Raw genomic sequence first — 24,124 nt, forward strand, 5'->3', positions numbered from 1 at the left:
GGTACAAATGTAACAAAAAAAATAACTACGCGTTGAGTGAATAAAAATTTCCTCTGATTCATTTTAAATTTACCACACTGCAGCTTCATCGCATGCCCCCTTTTCCTAGTATTTTTGGAAAGCGTAAACAGACGCTCCACATCGACCCTCTCTGTGCTGTTTTTCAGACCTTTTTCATTGTCACGGGATTTAGTAACTTTGGTCCTTCATTGTAATAGTGCATTGGAATTGAATTTACAAATTGGAAATGTAAAATCTTGCTGGGTTTTTTTTTTCATCTTTGGATGATAAATCAACTGAAACCAGTTTTGACCAAGTATAACAGACATATTTCCAGTTCTAGTAGTACTTCTTCTTATCTCTCCCAGCGTACCTTTAGTGTATACTCTAGTGGATCCTCTTCTACTTCTATCCCACTGTCAGTTGGTGTGCCTCAGGGATCTGTCCTGGGACCTCTTCTCTTCTCCATCTATACTTCTTCCCTCGGTACTCTGATCTCATCCCATGGTTTTCAGCAGGGTTGCCAGGTGGAAAATATTTTTCCAGCCTAAAGGAGCCCAAAATCCAGCCCAAAAACCGCCCAAACTCAAACCCCGCCCCTGACACCCCCGCCCCCGCGTCATCACCCCCGCCCCCGCCGTCATCAACCCCGCCCCCGCCGTCATCGGCCCCGCCTTCCCCGTCACTAACTCCGCCTCCCACGTCACTAACCCCGCCTCCCACGTCACTAACCCCGCCTCCCACGTCACTAACCCCGCCCACCGCGGCCGAAAAAGCCACCTAAAAAACCGCCCGAAGCACAAAAACCAGCCCAAAAAACCGCAACCCGCCGCGGGCAAAAATTTCCCGCGGCGGGTCGCGGAAAACCGCCCAATTGGGCGGTAAAACCGCCCACCTGGCAACACTGGTTTTCAGTATCATCTTTATGCTGATGACTCCCAGATCTACCTCTCCACACCAGAAATCTCAGCAGGAATCCAGGCCAAAGTATCAGCCTGCCTGTCTGACATTGCTGCCTGGATGTCTCAGCGCCATCTGAAAATAAACATGACCAAGACTGAGCTTCTTATCTTTCCCCCTAAACCAACCTTTCCTCTTCCCCCATTCTCTATTTCTGTGGATAACACTCTCATCCTTCCTGTCCCATCAGCTCATAACCTTAGGGTCATCTTCAACTCCTCCCTCTCCTTCTCTGCACATATTCAACAGACTGCTAAAACCTGTAGCTTCTTTATCTATACTATCAGCAAAATTCACCCTTTCCTTTCTGATCACACTACCAGAACCCTCATCCACACTCTTATCACCTCTCGCTTAGACTATTGCAACTTGCTTCTCACAGGTCTCCCACTTAGCCATCTCTCTCCTCTTCAATCTGTTCAAAATTCTGCTGCACAACTAATATTCCGCCAGTGTCATTATGCTCATATTAGCCCTCTCCTCAAGTCACTTTATTGGCTTCCTATCCATTTCCGCATACAGTTCAAACTCCTCTTATTGACCTATAAGTGCATTCACTCTGCAGCTCCTCAGTACCTCTCCACTCTCATCTCTCCCTACATTCCTCCCCGGGAACGCCGTTCACTGGGTAAATCTCTCTTATCTGCACCCTTCTCCTCCACTGCTAAATCCAGACTCCGTTCCTTTTATCTTGCTGCACCATATGCCTGGAATAGACTTCCTGAGCCTGTCCGTCAAGCTCCATCTCTGGCCATCTTCAAATCTAAGCTAAAGCCCACTTTTTGATGCTGCTTTTAACTCCTAACCCTTATTCACTTGTTCAGAACCCTTATTTTATCATCCTCACTTTAATATTTCCTTATCTCTTGTTTGTCCTGTTTGTCTGTCCTAATTAGATTGTAAGCTCTGTCGAGCAGGGACTGGCTCTTTATGTTCAAGTGTACAGCGCTGCCTACGTCTAGTAGCGCTTTTGAAATGATTAGTAGTAGTAGTAGTAAGCTGAGCGGGAGTCCTCCAACTGCATTGCTACCAGTAGGGGGCGGTGCTTCAATATTGTGTTTTCAATTGCTAAGGACAGGTAGGTTCCCTGGAGTCCTGCAGAGCTTGCTTGTCCCTCACTATTGAAAATGTGTTAGTGAAACAGCACCACCCACTAGCAGGACTGTAGGTGGAGGAACTCCCGCTCAGCTTCAAACAGTGCTTGCATTAGAACACGCTTCCTTGCGACTAACTTTAGGCGCAATTCATAGAATTCCTTAGTTCATGTACGTGGGAAGGTGTGTGTGTGTGGGGGGGGGGGGGGTAGTGACCCTCCTTGCAAGTTTTCGCCGACCCAAAGAGGTGTGCGTTAAGGTTGCCAACTGGATCCAGATTTGCCCAGCAGAGTTGATCCAGTGATAAGTTTACCCCATCGCATGCAAGGATTTTGCTTTGTACCTGAGGGAGTGGAGGATTAATTGTTTAGTCCCAACATCATAAGGAAAATCGGTGGGGGGAAGAGGGGTTGGTGGTTGGGAGGCGAGGGCAGACTTATACGGTCTGTGCCAGAGCCGGTGGTGGGAGGCGGGGCTGGTGGTTTGGAGGAGGGGCTAGTGCTGGGCAGACTTATACGGTCAGTGCCCTGAAAAAGACAGGTACAAATCAAGGTAAGGTATACACATATGAGTTTATCTTGTTGGGCAGACTGGATGGACTGTGCAGGTCTTTTTCTGCCGTCATCTACTACTGCTACTACTACTACTTAACATTTCTAGAGCGCTACTAGGGTTACGCAGCGCTGTACAATTTAACAAAGAAGGACGGTCCCTGCTCAGATGAGCTTACAATCTAAAGGACAAAATGTCAAGTTGGTGTAGTCAAGATTTCTGAGTATAGGTGTGGTGGTTAGGTGCCAAAGGCGACATTGAAGAGGTGGGCTTTGAGCAGTGATTTGAAGATGGGCAGGGAGGGGGCTTGGCGTATGGGCTCAGGGAGTTTGTTCCACGCTTGAGGTGAGGCGAGGCAGAAAGGGCGGATCTACTATGTTACTATGTAGAGAATGCAATAGGGTAAACCCAGGACTGGATCAACCCTGTTGGGCAAATCTGGATCCAGCTGGCAGAGCCCTAGTGTGTAGTTGAGGGAAGCGGGCACGCTGCCCGTGCTGTACCTGTTCTGTGGATAAACAGACTTTCACTTTTCCAGAACTGTCATTCACTTACAGTAGTACATTCACTAGAAAACAAAGAGAATTTAAATTGAAAAGACGTCAAGGGACAGAGTGGTGGAAAAGAGCAGGTGACAAACAGTCTGGTTTGTGACTGAAGATGAAGGTTCTAAATTTTGCCTGTATTTCCTTGGATAAAGTGGAACCACCAGCACCCCCCCCCCCCCCCCCCCCACCACCACCACCATTGCCCCTTGTTCTTGTGTTGCAGGGAAAAAGAAGAGATCCCTTTGTCATAGTGCCTACCATACAGGCATGTAGGGAGCATAATCCCTTCGTCTCCTCCCCTTTCCTTTTCTTTCCAGCCCTTCTCTCTGCCCTGCCTCAGCTCCTGTGGGGGGGAGGGGGGTAGGAGGAGCCCCTTCTCTCCTCTGTACCCTGGCAGACAGGTAAGGCCAGCCCTGAAACGTAATACCTCTGTGCAAAACCAGTGCAAGACAGGCAGAAGGGGTGCTGTGAAGACTTCCAGCCCTAACTAAAAAAGGGCACACAGACTGGATCCCCCCTCCAGCCCCAGCCTGGCCAGACCTTAAGGGAGGGGAGTGGGTGACAGCCTCCTGTTCCTCCTGCCCAAGGTAAACTTTCTATATGCTGCCCTTCCCTTCCTCTCAAGGCTGGGTAATGCAACCAAAGCTGCCAGCTGAAAGTGAGAGAGGAGAGAGCTCCTGCTTTCACATGCGCCATCTCTGGTCTCGCTTATTCTCTTATGCTGTCTGTTGCTCTTCGAACTGATATCCCCTTCGCCTTGTGTCCCTTTCAGGGCCAGCCCTACCATTGAGGGACTGTATTTTGCACACATGTCCCTGCCTTTCAGCCCCTACTGACTTACGCAAATGAGGCCCCACAGTGAGTTTCTCCACATCCCACAAGGTCCCCTAAAGAGAGACTTCCATTGGGACAGGTACAAGGATATCCCTCATCCTGTGTCCCTTTCAGTGACACTTCCGCCGGGGGGGGGGGGGGGGTGTGCACCATGGGATGATATTCTCTCATTCCATGTCCCTTTCCTCTACACATTACTTGATTTGTTTGCTTTATTTTTTGTCTACTAGATTATAAGCTCTTTGAGCAGGGACTGTCTTTCTTCTATGTTTGTGCAGCGCTGCGTACGCTTTGTAGCGCTATAGAAATGCTAAATAGTAGTAGTAATAGTCTCTGTCACAGATAAACTTCCACTGGGGGAGGTCAAGGGATATCCCTCATCCTTTGTCCATTTCAGTAACGCTTCCACTGGGGGCATAGGAGCCAACTTTTCCAAAGGAAATAACCTTTCCCTGGACACAGTCAAGTAGTTTGTTCAATACTGGGGGGGGCACTCAAGCACCCACGGCACACAAACAGCTGACTCCTATGACTGGTGGGGGGGGGGGGGGTGCAGTGCACTATGGGCTGATATTCTTTCATTCCATGTCCCCTGTCACATAGAGTCTTCCACTGGGAGAGGTCCATGGATATCCATCATCCTGTGTCCATTCCAGTGACAGTTCCACTGGAGGGAGGGGGAAGGTCAATGCACCTTGGGATGATATTCTCTCATTCCACCTTGTCACATAGAGACCTCCACTGGGGGAGATATAGAGCATCGTGAGATGATATTCTCTTGCCCCGTGTCTGGGCACAACTTACACAGGCGTTGGTTATTTGGGGGGGCATAGAAAACTCCAAGTAAAGGAGTCTCCACTGGTGAATGATGGTCTTCAGCTGGTCGTCCATGTTCTGGAGATGCATGGCAATCAACTGGTCTAGTCTGTTAAGTGATAAGATGTAGTATATATCAGAAGCTATAGCTTTGGGGGGGGGGAGGGGGGAGGATGCTGTGTAAGCAGGGCTGTTTTCCAGTTAATTAGTGTAAGTGGAGCCAGTCCTGGTCGGATAGGTTAACGGGCTCTGAAAAGGTTTCCAATAGCCTTTTCCTGAGATTAAATTACTTCCATGATCACCCTATTCATCAAAGAGAGGACAGAAGGCATCTCATCTGCCAGAAGCAGAATGTTCTGGGCTGCTGTCTCTGAGGATCTCTCCTAGGGTGAGTGTCTCAGCAGCCTGAAAAGCAGGAGGAGTGTGCATATCTTAGAGTGAGTGTGTCTCAGTAACTACATGTCTCTTAATGTAGGTCTCAGGAGCTCGCTAAGGGCCTTATTCAGTAAAGATTTATTTTCCTACAAGTACAGAATGGAAAACAAAAGTCCTTTTTGAATAAGAGCCCAAATGTCTCTCCCTCTGAGCCCATGGCACCTTCTTTCTTCCTGACAGCTGGGAGACGAGCCCTAACCTGCCCAGAGACCCTGGAGGGGAAGCACAGTGTCTGCTCCAGAGAAGAGCCTCACCCAGGAATTTACCAACCAAAAGTAACAGAGACTAAAAGACCAGGGGGTAAAGTGGCAAACAGGTCTAGACAGAAAAAGCCTGAATGAAAGCTGGACGATGGGGAGGAATTACACAGCCATAACAGAGAGAGAGAGAGAGACAACTTCAGAAAGTGTGAGAGGGCCTGAAAAGACTTAGAGAGATAGGAGAGGGTGGAGGAAAGCACAAAGGGCAGGCATTGTGTAGAAATGGGACTGGGCATCTCATGCCAGGAAGGACAGATGGATAGTGGAGTGTGAATGCAGGCGCTGTGGAGGCTCGGAGTTAAGGTGTATGTACATAGCAACAGGGCGTCTCTCCGAGAGACACTGTACACACGCTGCATTGCTACAGCAAGGACTATACACGCTTCTGAGAATGACAAAATTGGACATAGATATCTATCTCGGAAATAAGTTGTCATATGCAAAAAGAGAGTCTCTGTGATCTACCTAGGCCTGAAAGTGCAACCGGAAAGAGGAGCCATGAGTGTCCAAAACAGAGTCGGGGGGAGTTAGTAGAGGGAATCTTTTGGAAAGGATTTTCTTTATCATTGCTGTTTTAATGTCCTAGGACAGTTCCTGTGCCATCCGGAGCTTGCCCTGAATTGAAATGAAGGGAGAAGGGCAAAAGTTGAGTCCTACCTCAGGTCTGTGAAAACTCCAGACACCTCGGCATGGAGGCCCTGGGGCTGCCTGCCTTGGACTGGGGGGCGCTGGAGACCCACATCACCCAGACTCAAGAGAGGGAGCTCCAGAAAGAAATGCAGCACCGTCTGCTGAGTGTCAGCTCCAGGGAGAATGCGGTGAGTGGAGCTCAGATACATTCACAGGGGAGAGAAGGAAGGCTGGGGTGGGAGAGGATGTGATGGGGGGGGGGGAGGTTAGGGGAGCTCTTAAATCCAGAAAGGAAAAATGCTTGATGCGATGCTGATCTCTACTGCTTTCTTGGACCCCACTTTAAAATAGCGAGGCTGCCGTGACGAGAAATAAGAATCAACTGAAAAAATATAGAAGGTGGTTCCTCTTTATTGAACTAACCAAGGTCATTGTTAAACACGCTGGGGTCCAGGGCAAAAATTTGGGAGCGAGCCCCAAAGCTCACCAGCAGGCTGCATGTCCTTCAATTTCTAATCTAAGCATTTTTATTCTGCTTATCCTAAAAGGCTCAAGGCGGATCACAATACAAATGAAAGAATGGACAGGCCCATTGAATTGCAATCAAATACATTAAAATTAACCAAAAGAGCCTCCTCCAGCCTCAAAAAAAAAAAAATTTGGAAAATAAGTCAGTTTTAATTGCCTTCCTAAAAGCGAGGTAGCAACTAATGTTTCTGATTTCTTTAGGTAGTTTATTCCATAATTCCAGGCCCCTACCTGTGATAGATCTATGCCTGGTAGTAACCTTACGGCCTACTGAAACAGAGGAAACAGTTAATCTTCTCTCATGGTTATCTCATGGGAGTGTATTTTGTCACACATTCTGAATTTTGGACCCTTTACCCATCTCTGATGACACAGGTGTCGGATGCAGAATGGGACCCAGCGATTCGGCCTCGTGTCCTGTCTGAGGAACTTGGAGAAGACACAGAAATGAGCAGGAGGATTACATTTCTTACATCTCGGTAGGTTGTGGAACTATGAAGCACTGGTGAGAGAGAGGTGCAGGGACCCACACTAGGAGGCCTGGGCTCAGGTTCCTGCACTATAGGCCTTCCGGGTCCAAGAGTAATGTTGAAGATCCTAATTATTTATAGATTGGTCTTCAAAAGCTCCTTTATTTTGAGGAATATATATTTTTTTATATCAGTAGACTGTCAGCCACTATAATTTTACTGCTGAGTAGAGCAGCTGCTACTGTGAGCAATACATGTCTTTGGTTTGCCCAGACTGCAAACATCTCTTCACAGAAGAATGAGTTAAATGCGGCAGCCATAAAGTCTACCACCAAACTACTTATAATTTTTTTACAGGAGATCTGCAACTTAAAGTTGTCTACCAGAATGTACTAACCTTAACCCACCGTTGCCTCAGATACAAACTTAGACTGTGAGCCCTCCAGAGAGAAATATCTAGTGTACCTGAATGTAACTCACTTGAGCTACTACTGAAAAAGACGTGAACTAAATCCAAAATTCCCTTCCTTCTTCCCTTCCTTAATTGTCTCCTTTGTGTTTCAAATTCAGTTTGGAGCTGTCAGAAAAATACTGTTAGAGTCAAGATGTTGGGTTTGATGGACCATTGCTCTGACTTAGCACGGTGTCTTAGCAGAGTCCTCTCTCAAGGGGGTAATACTGGGAAAGGTTTGAAGGAATCTAATAATGGAAAGAGTTTGGTTTCTCTCCTCTGCGGTATAATCAAGGGAATCTTTGGCCTCTTTCTTTTAGAGTCGACAACTGTAGGAATCTCCAGTTGTGTTTCATCAATGACAGTGGCAGTGATATAGAGAGTGACAGTGAGGAGAGGTCTGCCAGCAAAGAACCAACAAATCAGGTAAACAGGTGGGAAGGGAGAAAAGAAAAGAGGTCATCCCAGAGTTAGTAATTGGGTAACAATGGGAGACAATCTTTGTCATCAGGTCTCACCTTTACGGTTTATTTAGACTTGTTGAATCACCTTTTTTACAAGGTGATGTACGTACAAAAAGTAAGAACATATCTAGGCAATGAATAATGGCATCACAACGGTGATTCAGGCAGGGTAGACCCTGAGTCAGTTAAAAGTCTCATTACATAAGGCTTGATTTAAAATTTGTCAAAGATGATTTGGCTCAAATTCCGAGGCAGACTGTTTCAAAGGAATGGGGCCGTAAAGAAAAAGGTACTTTTCCATGTTGATTCCCAGTAGGCTTGAGATGGGTTTGGTAGAACAAGTCTGTGGTCATTAATCGAATGAAGTAGAAGGGAGGGCATACGGAATTGTTAATTTGGACAGATAATCTAGTAGTCTAGTATGAAGGGCCTTAAATAGATAGACATTTATGTCCTTAACTGTCTGCAATCTTTTCTTCCCCATCTGATTTTACTCAGAACTCACCTCTTAAGACTTCTGTACCATCCACTGAGCAGCTACCAAGTACATCTCCATATCCCACCATGACAGCCCAAAAAACTTCCAAACATTCTCAAACATCCAGAGAAGAGAAGGTGAGCCCCCCCCCCCTTTTTGTGATAAACCATGGGTGAGCTCCATGCTCTTCTCTCTATCTACCTTTGGTCTCTCACCTCTCCCTTCCCTTTCTCACAGGTGGAATGTCTGAAGGACAGAGAGGATGCAAAATGCAGGCTAGAGTTTACAGATCTTCAGAGGAAGTCTCTCCAGCAGCTCCAGTTTCTTAGAGATGGGATCAGTCAAGACATCCAACGTGAGGAAAGGATATTTGATACCAGGGCAACTTAGGAAAGGGAGAAGGAGGCACAGAGTCACTGAGAGAGGAGGGGAGGACAGAGATTCCCCAAATGGCTTAAGACTTATAAACAAATCCCCATCCAGCAATCAGATTTCTGCCTAGTAGGTAATTGTGATTGCTGTGTTAATGTACTTAGATATGTAGAAATTAGGGTCAACAGCTAAGTTGTAGGTGACACTTTTATATTGGACTAACATCATATGTTTGTCAAGCTTTCAAGAGCTAGCCTGATGAAGAGAGACATTGCAAAACTTGTCAAACATACATTATTTAGTCCAGTAGACAGGTATCACTTACAACTTGGTTGTTGAGTCATGTTCACATGCCTAGCAGGTGAAGCTCTGATCAGTTACCAATAGAGGGCAGCATAAGCCAGCAAGCATCTCTCAATCCATTCTGTTTGTGATTGACTCAGACACACCAACATAATACTGGGCATCTTCCATCAATTGCTGGCTGGCCTTGGGAATTCCTGACAGCCCAATGGGCTTGCCTGCACCTTCACCTTTTTTCCTGTGTGAAGGACAGGTCATGGTCCTTTACATGGAGAACATGAGTTCCTTCACATGTGTCTCCAAGTGCCCAATGCTAGTGGACACTGAACATTACATCTTTCGACAATCAATTATTTCACTTCAGAGATTTTAAAATGTTATAGCACTGCAGGGTCTAATCACACACGATTCAGAACTGCTGAAAATATCTCAACAGTTAAGGTGAAGATAAGTGATGTAGAAGCATTTAGCTGTGTAGGGTCTAAATTATGGAATTCAGTTCATTTAGAATAATGGCAATTGCGTTGTTATGGGATCTTCAAGAAAAATTGAAAACGTGTTTTTTCAATGGGCATTTTTAAATACGTATAGTTGAAGGTTATTGGACGCACCCCAACTCCCCTCTTCCTCCCTAAGTTCCCTAATTTACGTATCTTACATGAACCTATTCTACTACGTTAACACCTTGTATTTGTTCTTGTCGGAACTGGCGAACGCCACTACGGTCCTATGTAAGCCACATTGAGCCTGAAAATAGGTGGGAAAATGTGGGATACAAATGTAACAAATAATAATAATAATTAATATTACGTAAAGTTATTTCTTTTATTGTATCTCGCCTTCAGCTGTATAGGGTGAGGTGAGCCATCAAATGATTTTAAAGTAAAGTAAGCACTCGTTCTGTTCTTCTTTCTCTACTTGTAATTCCGTTACACCATCTGCCTCCCTCTCTTTCTCTGTCCTACACTTTGCTCCATCTCCTTTCGCTTTTCTTTCTTTGCCCTCCCATTCCTCATCTCCTCCTCCAGTTTTTGATTGCTCCCCTCACATTTTCCCTTTCTTCATCCATGGAGACAGGTCTGAATGTGGAATTAATGAAGGAGTTGATGCAGAGGGATGAGCTACAGGTGGAACACGATGCCATACTCATGGACCTGGAAGACTGGACTGAGTATGTACCAAGGGACTAAGTATGTAAGGAGTACCATGGCCTAGAATGCCTTTTCTGGTTGGGTCCGAGAAGTCCTGATTCCCTAAATTGCACAGCCACCCTTGTTTATCTAGGTAGCCCTAAGCTGTCTCGGTTACATGGCTGCCGCCTTCAATAACCTGGGTATTTCTGTGTCTCAGGGTTGCAAAGAAGAAGGAGATGGATAGCCAGGAAAGATGGACCAAAGCCCCAGGATTGCGAATGAAGAGACCTTAAAAAGAATTTTCTTCTATCTACAGTCAAGGTAAAGAAGAGGGCTGGACCTGCAAAAGAACTGATAACTTGGAGATCCATTGGCTCACTCTTAAGAAGGTTACATATATAAGCAATGCTCGTAATAAAACCTTGAAGAATACTTTGACTGCCTGCACTGGAAATACCTTAAACTACTATGTAAGGCATCCTAGAACACCACTGAGAACACCCTAGAATACCAGGGAGTGTCTCTAACATACTAGCAACTTTATGCAAAAATACTAAAGGTGGCATCCTTAAATTCAGAAAAAAACCTCTTATAATAACCAAGAAAGATGCCCTATAATTTCACAGAAGACGCCATAAATTAGGTCCTTTCGGTCCTATACCATGCCCATTGCACCCCCTCACCTCTCCAGCTCCTTGAAGACCCGACAGCAGCTGGACTTTCTTTCCACATGCCACAGCTGGACTCTGCACTCCTGAACTTGTTGACCCGCACCTGACTGCCTCTGCGATGTGTTTACTGGAAGAGAAAGACAAAAACAAATATTCAAGGGGAAAACAGATGGAGAGCGGCCAGGAAGTGGAGTCCCTCTAGCAGAGCAGGGTATAATTTCCTCGGTGTACACTGACAGCAAACAAAGGTGTCTGTTTCACCATCAGCTCATTGACCTTAAGTATGAACTGCGGAAGGACTTCTCTTTGGTACGATGCAAGTATTAAAGCGAACAATAGAACTAAATTTGAGAGACTGAGATCATCATATGGCTTAGGAATTAGGCTCGTAAAATGAACCCATTTGGAGACACTCCCCCCATCCCTGAGAGAAGCACTAATAGCATCTCAATGTCTCATCCACCATCCAGGGGCCACTCTTTTTCCAGTGGCAGGGAGTGCTGAAGGCACAATAGGGTGTCTCCTTCACCTGCAGGAGGTGCTGTTATTAAGAGGTACTGACTGTGTTGGGAGATAGTATAGACCTTCCATGTAGACAGACTTATGGTGGTTCAATAATATCTACCCTTAACGCCTCATACATTAACCCACCGAGTTATACCGGCACGTCCTGATATAGGATGAATTTTGCTAGTTTTCAAACGTCTCTGGTTAGTACACCTGTTTGTTTGTACTGGTACTCAGGAAATGATTAATCTCATTGACCAATGCCCGAGCCTAACAGCCAGTGAGCAGAAAGTATGAAAATGAGGACAAGGGAGCTGTAAGCACTGATCCCGAAAGTGTGACTGTCTGCATGTGTGAACTGCACAGTGGATGAGAACAGCCCTCAGAGCCACGAGACCTGCTGCCCAAGGACAGCATTCACCAGAGCCACGAGACCTGCTGTCCAGAAAGACCATCCCTCAAAAACACGAGACCTGCTGCCCAAAAAGACCATCCTTCAGAGCCAAGACACCTGCTGCCCCAAAAGAGCATCCCTCGGAACCACATGATCTGCTGCCCAAGGAGAACATTCAGCAGAACCACGAGACCTACTGCCTACGGAAGGTGTTCCCTAGAGCCACAAAATCTGCTCTTTAAAGAGACTATGCCTCAGAGCCACAAAACCACTGCCTGGTAAATGCCAGACTGTTCTCCAAAAAACTAGCATTGCCTGACCTCAGGTGGCTTGTCCTAAGGTAAAACTTGTATGAAATGCGCAGTTTGTTTTAGGATTTATTTGCTTGTTCAGAAAGGACATTGTCAACCAATGACTCCATCTGGCTCCCCCAGTTCCTTGCCTACAGCTAAGGAAGTTCAAATTTTTGTTTGGTTCGGAGGGAAAAGGAGACTTTTGACCAAAGCACATATTACCTATCCTGCCATGTTTCGCCTGGACATCTAATCATCATCGATGGTCTCTCAAGCCACTTTAGAAAAAGGAGAGAAGTGTTGTCATGTAAAGATTTGCATCTGGATTCAACTTATGCAAAGGTTTTTTTGAATGGGGACATTTCAATAACCCCATATCTGAAAGTTAAATGTGTGACGTGACTTGGCCACTTGAAATTGGACTAAAGTTGAGCAGAGATGCTGTGACACAACCTTTAACTGCACCATCACATGAAGCTTAACTGCTCAGAAGAGAGAAAGGAACAATTTTGTGTTGCAGAAAAGAAAGAGCTGGAGGCAATAACACAGGTAAGAGGTAGAACGGGAACTGAGATCTCTGTAGAAAACGACCTACTGGAAGAATGGAAGCTCTAGGGCTAAGTTCAGCAGGGAAGGGTTACGTTGTCCTTACTGAAGTGATACCCTGAGAAGATGAGCTATCCACATAATCAAATGAGACACCTCCAAAGACTTCAGTGGTATCACCCTGTTAAATCTCACGTGTTGCATGGTATAAGAAATTGTCGGGTTTTTCTTTATAGGAGTGGAGGAGCACAGGCAGTATGACGGGAGGGAGGATTAGAGGTTTTTTAGACAGTTGTATTACACAACAACACAGATGGATCATCATTAAATAACGTTAACTTTATAGGAAAGCATTCCAGCACTGTTGAGGGTTTCCTGGCATGATCCCTCTGAAGTTGCTTTTCAAAGAGTCTACGGCGGTAGATAAAGACTCTCCGGCCCACCAAGTTTGCTAAAACAAAATACGTTTGCAAATACATAGCTACTCATCTAATGAAGCCATTCCTTATCCAAAGAAAGTCAGGGGACCGATAGCCCTGAGGATGGGCCACGTCTCAAGAAAGGATTCGTAGAAAATCTCGTCAGTTCACGTATGACATCTCTTCTGCATTCTTCTTGTTGGGTTAGTAGAGGAAGGGGGGAATCCATTGTGCAGGATATTTGGAGGATAAAGGCTGTATCTGCGAACATATTAAGGGGTCAATATTTGAAGCAATTTAATTGGCCAGAAACAGCTCCTGGCTGGTTCAATCACCTGTTTGGAACTAACTGGTCATTTTCAGCGGCACTTAAGTGAAAAATAACCGGTTAACGCCAAAATGAAAACTGGCTATTGGGAGAGGGTGTTCTGGGGCGGAGTCAGCATTTGGCTGGTAGGTGCTTGCAGCTAAGCATTTACACGCATATATAGACGGGTACACCAGTATTCTACAAAGGAAAGCATGTCCTGTTTCCCATATAGATTATACACAATCCCCCGGACTCTATAAAGGGTGTGAAAAGTTGGATGCAGATCCCAGATCCATACGCAAACTAGTTGGTTATTGAGCCGTTAACAGTCAATACATGGTATTACTCGGCACTCATTTGGGTTTCTTTGCGGATCTGCCCTGCCCCCTGTTCTATAAAATCACGCCTAAATTTTGTTGCGCACAACTCAATAGGGGGGCGTGGCCGAGAGGAACGAGCAAGTCAGGGGCATTCACAAAAACTAGAATGGGGTTATTGGTTGAAAGATAGGAAGCAGAGAGTAGGATTGCGTGGCCAGTATTCTCAGTGGAGGAGGGTAGTTAGTGGGGTCCCGCAGGGGTCTGTGCTGGGTCCGTTGCTTTTTAATGTATTTATAAATGACCTAGAGATGGGAATAACTAGTGAGGTAATTAAATTCGCCGATGACACAAAATTATTCAGGGTCGTCAAGTCGCAGGAGGAATGTGAACGATTACAGGAGGACCTTGCGAGACTGGGAGAATGGGCGTGCAAGTGGCAGATGAAGTTCAATGTTGACAAGTGCAAAGTGATGCATGTGGGTAAGAGGAACCCGAATTATAGCTACGTCTTGCAAGGTTCCACGTTAGGAGTTACGGATCAAGAAAGGGATCTGGGTGTCGTCGTCGATGATACGCTGAAACCTTCTGCTCAGTGTGCTGCTGCGGCTAGGAAAGCGAATAGAATGTTGGGTGTTATTAGGAAGGGTATGGAGTCCAGGTGTGCGGATGTTATAATGCCGTTGTATCGCTCCATGGTGCGACCGCACCTGGAGTATTGTGTTCAGTACTGGTCTCCGTATCTCAAAAAAGATATAGTAGAATTGGAAAAGGTACAGCGAAGGGCGACGAAAATGATAGTGGGGATGGGACGACTTTCCTATGAAGAGAGGCTGAGAAGGCTAGGGCTTTTCAGCTTGGAGAAGAGACGGCTGAGGGGAGATATGATAGAAGTGTATAAAATAATGAGTGGAATGGATCGGGTGGATGTGAAGCGACTGTTCACGCTATCCAAAAATACTAGGACTAGAGGGCATGAGTTGAAGCTACAGTGTGGTAAATTTAAAACGAAACCGAGAAAATTTTTCTTCACCCAACGTGTAATTAGACTCTGGAATTCATTGCCGGAGAACGTGGTACGGGCGGTTAGCTTGACGGAGTTTAAAAAGGGGTTAGATAGATTCCTAAAGGACAAGTCCATAGACCGCTATTAAATGGACTTGGAAAAATTCCGCATTTTTAGGTATAACTTGTCTGGAATGTTTTTACGTTTGGGGAGCGTGCCAGGTGCCCTTGACCTGGATTGGCCACTGTCGGTGACAGGATGCTGGGCTAGATGGACCTTTGGTCTTTCCCAGTATGGCACTACTTATGTACTTATGTACTTATGTACTTATTTACACGCCCAACTGCCGTTAGTAGCACAGCGGTATTTATACCGGGTTTCAGTGGGCGTAAGTGTCTCACCCAAAGTTATGGACGAGATCTAGACTAAGCTAGTATTTTGCAAAGGATGTTCTGTGCATTGATTACTAGTTTAGCATGCATCTTCCCAGTACCTAACTTTGGGTACCTTTTATAAACTCCCCCCCCCATATATATATAGTATGTGTGTAGGTGCACAGTTATAAAATTCTCCCCGTAAATGTCTTTATGCAACGGTTTCTTCCACCATTGAAGGGAGATGTATAGGAGATCATGGGGGTGCTGAAGGAGGTTTAATGGATGTCCGGGGAGATGCAGGTAGTTGCAGAGGGGGGCCTGCCCGTAAACATTTTGCTTCTTGAAAGTGAGAAGCAAACGCTTGCTGTCTGAAAAGTGTCCGTTACTCATTGAACAAGCTTTAACGAGCTGGAACGGCTGAATCAGCAGCAGCCTTAGGGAAGCAGGGAAGAAAACATTAACTTCTGGGCTGTGGAAATGCTGAGTGCAAGTCCCCTGGAAAGGGAGGGAGGGAGGAATTGCACAAACAGATGGCTTTATGGAGCACAATTTAATTCATTTCACTTATTTATTTAGATTTAGCTCATAGCTTTTTCAGTAGTATCTCAAGGTAATCTACATTTAGGTATTCCCCTGTCTCCAGTGTGAATGCTTTTCAGAACGAAACAAATGTGATATTCTTACTACATTGCTAGGAAGATTGCAGTCTCTGATCTGGGGGGGACATTGGGATCTTCTATAGATGTAGGGGGGGGGGAGTAATTCTGTATAGGTCGCCTAAACTGAGGCACTGGGATGATTTGCTGTTATAAAATACTAGTTTAATTCTGCAGTTACGTGCCTAACTTTAAGAGTGAGCACTTGCGCTGGCTCAATGGCTACTGTAGATGTTCACACCCAACTGCTGTCAGGCACCTAATTTATAGTATTCTAGAACCCTTGCACATAAGTGCTAGGCAAGGAGGTTTAATAAGACGGGAGATGGCACGACATCAAAAAATTGAAGCTGTCTCCGCCTGCACAGTCGCCATATTGGTGTACCCTGTGACAAGGCTACTGTCAGGGTGGCTAGGATGAAGCATTTAGACCCTGAAATACAAGTACCAGAAGCCATTGCAAGGAGGGAGGCAGAGAGTAATCTGGAAACAAGGGAATGGATTCCCAGCTCCAGCAGAGGGAGCCAGGGGGATAGCAAAGCTGAGCCTATAATTTCGTCCCCCACTAGGGAGAGGCGGAGGGAAGAAGCTCAGTTCCCCTGGATACGCAATCAATATACCATGCGGCCCAGCTGGAATAGAGAGGGGCCCATGGAGAGGGAAGAAGATGATTGGATGGATTATATGGAAGGAAGGGTAGATCGGGGGGGGGGGGAGGGGGAGGAATCCCAGAAGGGGGGAAAAGCCTCTATGGAGTGGGAGAGTTCGAAGGCAGGGATGGCCAGCTCCTGAGTGTTTGGAAGAGTGTTGGAGGTGAGAGAAACCTGCTTTATGGAAAGCCTGATGTATTTGGAAACCTGCCTTATTTACCTGCTTTATTGAAAACCTGATGTATTTGGAAGCCTGCTTCATTTACCTGCTTTATTGGAAGCCAGACTTATTTGGAAGCCTGCTTTATTTACCTGCTTTACTGGAAACCTATGTGGTTGGAACCTGTTTGTTTGGGGATAACCTATGTACTGAAGTTTGTGACAGCTGTTACTGGCTTCATAATAAAAATTGTTTGACCTAGACACTGTCTGCAATTGTGGTGAGATCTGGAAAACGGCTGGTGGACAGCTCCAGCTTGCTGGGAGCAGTGGACCCTTTTCACAACCCAAAACAAACCCCCTCAAAAACTCCCCAACTCCCCTCCTAACAGAAAGAATGCAAAACCAAGCAAGTTTAGTGAAACAATATAAATCTCACAAGTTTGCTATTGTTTTCAATAGCGTCTGCGAATGTTTTGGGTCATTCAATATGGTGGCAAAGCTTCAGCCCACATAGTGGACCAGATAGGTTCATGCCGCCTCCTGTCTTATTAAACCTCCTTGGTGCTAGGCACACCTCTGACCCGACTGTGTCCTTCCCAGGTCCACACCCCCTTGCAGTGGCACACTATGGATTTTGCGTGCTCAATTTGTAGAATACCAACCAAGGGCAGTTACGGACATAACTACAAATTACTGCCAATTAACACTAACACCACTTATAGCCAATTATTGGTTGTTAATGCCAATTGGCAGCTAATTTAAGAATTAAGTTACACACATAACTGCACTATTCTATACCATGTGTATGCAACTCAAATTCTGCGTTCAAGTGTTTAGAATTACGGGGGGGGGGGGGGGGGTCTATGGATATCCAGTGTGTGTGCTCTGATGAGACACTGAAGTGTTCTTTAGATGTACGGTAGATATCCTGTGACAGAAGGCTGGAGTGTTCCATGGACATACGGTATATTCTGTGAGAGGACACTGAGGATCTCGATGGATGTACAGTGTATATCCTGTGAGGGGACACTGAGATGGTTCTTTGGATGTATATTGTATATTCTATGATGGGACACTGGGAAGCACTATGGATGTACAGTATATATTCTGAGATGGTTCTATGGATGTATATCGTATATCCTGTGATGGGACACTGAGGTGGTTCTATGGATGTATATTGTATATGTTATGATGAGTTATTGGGGAGCTCTATAGATGTGCTGTACATATCCTATGACAGAACACTGGTATGGTTTACAATGTATATCCTGTGACAGAACACCGGGACTTGTGGATTTGCAAGGTAATAGCCTATGATGGGACACTAGGGTGTTCTATGGATGCATGGTGAAGGTGATTGAAGTGTGTGATGTGTCAGTAAGGGAAGGCAAAAGTTTGGCTCTTCGTAAAATGAAAGGCTCCTATGTTTTCTTCTTGCTCTACAATTCTAAATTCAGCCAGCAAAGCTTCTTTTTCGATAATACCTTTCTTACCTTTCCTCTTCCATTGTAGAGTTCAGTTGTGCCACCGTCTCCACCTGTGCCATGGTGTGCAAATGAGACAGCTGCCCTAAAGACCTGAAAGACAATGGTGAATGCAGATGGAAACCTCAGGTCCTCCAGCATGTCCAGAAATGTGACTAGCACCCACGCCTCCTGTCACATTAATGAGTCCTACAAATACATCTTTTTACCCATGTGCTACTCCTTCACCTTCATCCTCAGCCTCGGCCTGAACTCCATCATCCTATATCGCTCCCTCCGCCGAACCAAACAGTGGAATTCCTCCCTCATCTACATGTTCAACCTGGCCCTGACAGACTTCATGTATGGACTGTCTCTCCCTTTCCTCATTGCCAGCTACATCAAGAGGGACCAGTGGATATTTGGTGACTTCATGTGCCGACTAGTCAGGTTTCTCTTCTATTTTAACTTGTACTGCAGTATCTTTTTCCTCACCTGTATCAGCTTTCACCGTTACCTTGGTATCTGTCATCCTATGAGGACCATCACCATGGAGACAAAGAAAACTGTGCGGGCTATCTGCATCCTAGTCTGGGCAGTCATCTTTGCCCTGACCAGCCCCATCTTCCGCTTTGCAAGGACGGCCACCTCTGGGAACAACACCATCTGCTGGGATGATGCCCTGGACAGTGACCTTCTCCATTACGTCCCTTATGGAATCTTTCTGCACCTGATTGGCTTCTTCGGTCCTTTCTCCATCATCGCTTGGTGCTACTCTCGGGTGGTGAAGACCATTTTTCAGACCATGAACAGCCAACAGTTCCAGTCACCAGTGCCCGGCCTTAACAAAAGACGCAAGTCCATTAAAACCATTGTCACCATCACCCTTCTCTTCGCCCTGTGTTTCTTTCCATTCCACGTCACCAGAACGCTCTTCCTGGTCCTCAGAGCCAGTCCAGGCATCGACTGCCACACTATGAGCATAGTGTCCATCTGTTACAAAGTGACTAGACCTCTAGCCAGCTTCAATGCTTGGCTGAATGCCCTGCTTTATTTTCTCACCAAAGACAAATGGAGTCAGAGCTGCCTGAAGCCCTGCAAGCCAGAGAATGAATCGAAGTCATCAGGAAACATCTTCAGACCTTTCCCATGAGCTGCTAGACAACACACTCCTGACCCAGACCTCATAACAACCCAAAAACGCTAAGAGTGATCGACTCTGCAGTGAGCAAACGCCATCTTTCCCGTGTGATAGCATGACTAAGCTACAGGCAGATGGCTAAGAAATTCCTAAGCATTTGTCAAGGCTGGAAATGTCATAGTACACTACAGAATTCTCTCAACACATCCTAAGCAAATGCCGCTTATAGCCTGTAACCCAGGACTCAGGTCCTTAGCCAGGACACTAAGGCTGAAATCCCAGGCTTGCAGTACTTGCCCGGGAACCAAGAGCGGAAACTCAGGACTAGAATACTTACCCTGGACGCTTAGGCTAGAAAGCCAGGACTGTTGTATTTACCTTGCGCACTATGGCGAAGGACTTTAGTACTTATACTGGATATTTGAAGGGCAATTCTATAACCTAGATGCTGGCATTTACAGGTGTGTAAATGTGTAGAATACTAGCATTTACATCTGTGTATGCACACATACCCACATAAGTGTTAGCAGGGCAAGAGCTTAACTTTCATACTGTGTATTTGCAAGGGGGGGTGGGGGGGAACTCATGGGTGGAAGTTAGGTAGAGTTCCCCACTTACACGTATAACTTAAACAAGTTAATATTGAATTCTTTCTATTTGTTTACTTTATTAACGTTATTACTGTTGAATCTTCTACTTTTACCCTTGATCTTTAATGCCTGAATTGAACTGTATATCTACTCCTTATACTTGTACTTATAATATTCTGCATTTCTCATTCCGGAATGGCGATCGTCATTACGGCATAATGTAAGCCACATTGAGCCTGCAAATAGGTGGGAAAATGTGGGATACAAGTGCTACAAATAAATAAACGTACAGAATACTTTAAGTTACACCCCCTGTCACATTTAGGCACCTGCCCTTATGCCAGCTCTATGTGCCGATACTGGGTTAAGCTAATATTCTATCATGAAATCCAGATGCATTGGTTGCGTTATAAAATACGCACCAACCAAGAAGCATCCTCAGGTCACCTAAATGGAGGCTCCTAGTTGTAGAATTGCCTCCTAAGGGATTGAAGGTTTCCACAGGTCTTGGATTCTTCTTTCTTGATGTGTGCGCCCAGCAGGCCACTCCCCTTTCGGTCAACTGCCACATGACCACAGTTGCAAATTTAAAACTTCGTCACTCAGCAACTTACAGCGTACAAAAAAAATCTTCCTACAAATCCTTAAAATGTGCAACAGTCCATTACACTGGACGCCCAGGACATTATATTCATCACAGACACTGAAAGGCTGTAAGAGGCAACAGACCTGTACTAATCCTTCACAGTGAGAGAGAGAGGAAGTTTCATATGCCTCTATTTACCCTGGACACTACAGATAGGAAATCCAAGACTCCTTTACTTAAATCTGGGCACTGAACTTTAGGAAGCCTAGGACTCCTATATTCAATGTAGAGTTTAAGGAATGAGAAGGCTGAGACTCCTGTATTTACCTTGAGCCGTTTGGTGCTTTGGAAAATGTTTTAACCTTTCCCTTAGATGAAATCTGACAATAAAAACTGATTGTCTTTCAAGAAAAGAGATTAATTTTTGTAGTAGAGAAACGTTGATCTGTTAATGTTTAATTCTGTTTATATCTGTTTACATGTCCAGTGAGAGTTACAGGCCATACATACTGAACTATGAATTATGGGGACAATGGGTGCCTCCTTTTAGGTGCCACACTGCGAGAGCGGCATCTGGCACCCAGATTACATTATAGAGTTACTAGTGTAACTGGTATCTGTGCCCCCTACATGGTGCAGTGGCACACCAGGGGCAGGGTGCACTGAGGGGCGTAGCTAGGTGGGGCCACGGGGGCATGGGCCCCTACAGATTTAGTCCTGGCCCCCTCCACTTTTGACCCCCCCGCTGACCCTTCCCCACCACTTTCAACCCCCCGCCGCCACTGCAAGGTACCTTTGCTGGCGGGGGTCCCCAACCCCCTCCAGCCTTAGTCTTCTTCAGCACCGGTCTCCAGCGCATTCACTCACCTCGCTGATCTGTGCTGTGAGTCCTGATGTTCAACGTGCAGGATGTGCAGGACTCACAGCACAGATCAGCGAAGTGAGTGAATGTGCCGGAAACTGGCACTGAAGAAGACTAAGGCTGGCGGGGGTTGAGGACCCCCGCCAGCAAAGGTACCTTGCAGCGGCGGCGGGGGGGGGGGCGGGGGGGGGCGAAAGTGGCGGGGGAGGGTTTGCGGCTGGGGGAGGTGGGCTAAAATGTGCCCCCCCACCTTGGGCTCTGGACCCCCCCCTCCCGCCAAGGTCTGGCTACGTCCCTGGCACGCGGCTGTCGGCTCTACCAGTTCCCTGCCCGAGAACAGGAAGCTGATGTCATAGGGGGCAGGGGACCAACAGAGCTGACAGCCACATGCCTGCTTTGCTTGGAGGAGGGAGGGTGGGGGCGTTATGTGCCTGGATGTTGCCCCAGGTGGCAACCAAGCTAGGTATTCCACTACCCACAGTTAAACCTGCCATAGACTTGGTGGAGGGGAGGGGGCCTATGCCTCTCCTAAGCTCCACCCTTTACCCCCCCCCCTCGCATTTACATGCTAGGCTTCACCGTTACAGAAGAACTCTTAGGCATTTTGCTGCCATTTATGCCTGAAAATGTAGCTGCAAAAGTGACAGTATTTTGTGCACTTACGAGCTCATGGGGAACATGATCTAGTAAGTGCTTGCCAGGCACTTGTGACCTGGATTGGCCACTGTTGGAAACAGGATGCTGGGCTTGATGGACCTTCGGTCTGTCCCAGTATGGTAATACTTATGTACTTGGGATTCTGAATGGAATCTTGCTACTCTTTGGGGTTCTACATGGAATGTTGCTACACTTTGAAATTCTGCATGGAATCTTGTTATTCTTTAAAATTCTAGAATCTTGCTATTCTTTGGGGTTCTACATGGAATGTTGCTACTCTTTGGGTTCCTGCCAGGCACTTGTGACCTGGATTGGCCACTGTTGGAAACAGGATGCTGGGCTTGATGGACCTTTGGTCTGTCCCAGTATGGCAACACTTACGTACTTATGTAAATGTGGCCACCTTGTTATAGGATTACCCCTTCCTCTGTACAAGGACTTTATCCAGCTTTTCAAAGGAATTCTCGTTTCTACTCTACTCTATTGTTGGCCTTTCCATCTATTAAGAAAGTTCGTTCTATGAGAATTCATGACGGCTCTTTCACTTTTCAAGCCTGTCAACTGTGGAATTCCATACCTACAGAAGTTCGTATGCTTTCAAGCTACTTACAGTTTCGTAAAAGGACTGAAAACTTATCTTTTTAGTAAGTATTTGAATGAATAGCTTTGTAAGGTGTTCTTGACTTTTTAAGCGTATGTTCAGAATTTATGTAACCCGCTTAGATTCTGTATCGATATTAGTGGGATATAAATACCCTGAATAGAAATGCTGCAGTCACTCACCATGCTCATGAAGAGGAAAAACACTAGGAGATATGTCCAATGTTCCTTCTCTGCTGCACAAGAATTTTCCGACATCAATCCTACCACCTGTATCGCCAGGGGCAAGAAAGTTCTGCAGGGTTTCCTGGGAACCTGCCTGTCCCTTGCTACTGGCACCATGGTATTGATGCAGTACTCCTGATGATAGGAACCTCAGTGGTAGACAGTGGTACACTTTGGAACTCCTCACACTGTATCAGGGTGCCCACATTTTGACGCCCCTTTATATAACTGTCACATAAATCTGGCCAGTAGGTGTCGCCATTTTCAGAAGGGCCTAGGTTTGACTTTGCAGAAAGCGGGAAGTCCTGACCCGTGAAATGAACCCTGGTCCCTCCACCTGGCAAAATGTAGCACTGTTCCTGGGCCACTGGGCCAAGCTAGGATCTCAGTTGTGAAGTAGGCACGCACTGGTAACCTGGCACTGATGAAGAGACACTCCTGCAGAAATACCGGCTTTCCTCAAGCATCCTGGGAACTGGTCAGATCCAGCTCACTGCTATGGGTCACTGCGTGTTTCCTTCCCAGGTTATCCTTTAATCAGTCCAGAGCCCCAGGGTTCATATTGTAAGAGCTGAACCTTACCTTTGTGGTCATTCATAGAAATGTTTACAAACCCAGGGGAGGCTCCTCCTCTCACTTGGCAAGAGAGGAGACTAAATCCTTCAAGTAAAACTGAGAAAATGCTTGGAAGGGAAAGGGCACTAGCAAAATCCTACCACTTCATGAAAATGCTCAATTAACCCCTTTTCCACTCCTACAGTCTTGAGGCACTGACACTTCTACCCCACTCTGCCTCCCACCTCCCACTTGAAGTGAATTTTGCCCACTAGCTGTGAGGCACTTTAACCAGATCTCCCCTCAACTGTGAAGCTATCATACAAAGCTAGAAAGGCTCCGACACCCCCTCCCTTATCTATGAAGCAGGGGCATAGCCAGACCTCGGCGGGAGGGGGGGGCAGAGGCAGGGGGGCACTGTTTAGCCGCCTCCCCCTGCTGCCGCCCCCCCCCCCCGCCACTTTGGACCCCCCGCCGCCACCGCCCCCTGCCCCATCAGGCACCTTGTTTGCTGGCAGGGTACCCCAATCCCCGCCAGCCGAAGTCTTCTCCAGCGCCGGTCGACTCCGGCGCCTTCGTTGTGTGATCATCTGTTTCTGACGCCTTACGTCCTGCACGGGGCTACATGCACGGTGCAGGATGTAAGGCGTCAGAAACATGATCACACAACGAAGGCGCCGGAGTCAACCGGCGCTGAAGAACTCTTCGGCTGGCGGAGTTTGGGGACCCCCGCCAGCAAACAAGGTACCTGATGCGGCGGCGGGGGGCGAGCGGGCGTCAAATGTAGAGGGGGCCAGGGCGTAATCTGT

The 24,124-nt window shown here is 46.5% G+C and overlaps 1 protein-coding gene across 3 annotated transcripts; it reads left to right on the plus strand.

Moving 5' to 3' along the window:
* The first annotated feature begins 3,556 nt into the window (after positions 1 to 3,556).
* LOC115457717 (P2Y purinoceptor 3-like) lies at positions 3,557 to 20,088 on the plus strand. Of its 3 annotated transcripts, XM_030187279.1 has the most exons (9): positions 3,557 to 3,741; positions 6,086 to 6,317; positions 7,033 to 7,136; positions 7,899 to 8,004; positions 8,541 to 8,657; positions 8,758 to 8,875; positions 10,273 to 10,366; positions 10,546 to 10,649; positions 18,149 to 18,234. In XM_030187279.1, exons 2-8 carry the CDS (start codon positions 6,189 to 6,191, stop codon positions 10,619 to 10,621), a joined length of 744 nt encoding a protein of 247 aa, XP_030043139.1. In that variant the 5' UTR covers positions 3,557 to 3,741; positions 6,086 to 6,188; the 3' UTR covers positions 10,622 to 10,649; positions 18,149 to 18,234. The 3 variants fall into 3 exon arrangements, with proteins under 3 accessions (XP_030043139.1, XP_030043140.1, XP_030043138.1); XM_030187280.1 differs by lacking the exons at positions 3,557 to 3,741; positions 18,149 to 18,234 and adding an exon at positions 5,558 to 5,647 and having other exon boundaries at positions 10,546 to 10,636; XM_030187278.1 differs by lacking the exons at positions 3,557 to 3,741; positions 6,086 to 6,317; positions 7,033 to 7,136; ... (3 more) ...; positions 10,273 to 10,366; positions 10,546 to 10,649 and adding an exon at positions 11,935 to 12,742 and having other exon boundaries at positions 18,149 to 20,088.
* The last annotated feature ends 4,036 nt before the right edge of the window (positions 20,089 to 24,124 follow it).

The sequence above is a fragment of the Microcaecilia unicolor genome, chromosome 14 (assembly GCF_901765095.1).
Source record: "Microcaecilia unicolor chromosome 14, aMicUni1.1, whole genome shotgun sequence".
Taxonomy (NCBI): Eukaryota; Metazoa; Chordata; class Amphibia; order Gymnophiona; family Siphonopidae; genus Microcaecilia; species Microcaecilia unicolor.

Bases quoted from the DNA above. Each gene is read 5' to 3' on its own strand.
- LOC115457717 (XM_030187278.1), top strand. From the start codon at position 18,224: ATGGTGAATGCAGATGGAAACCTCAGGTCCTCCAGCATGTCCAGAAAT.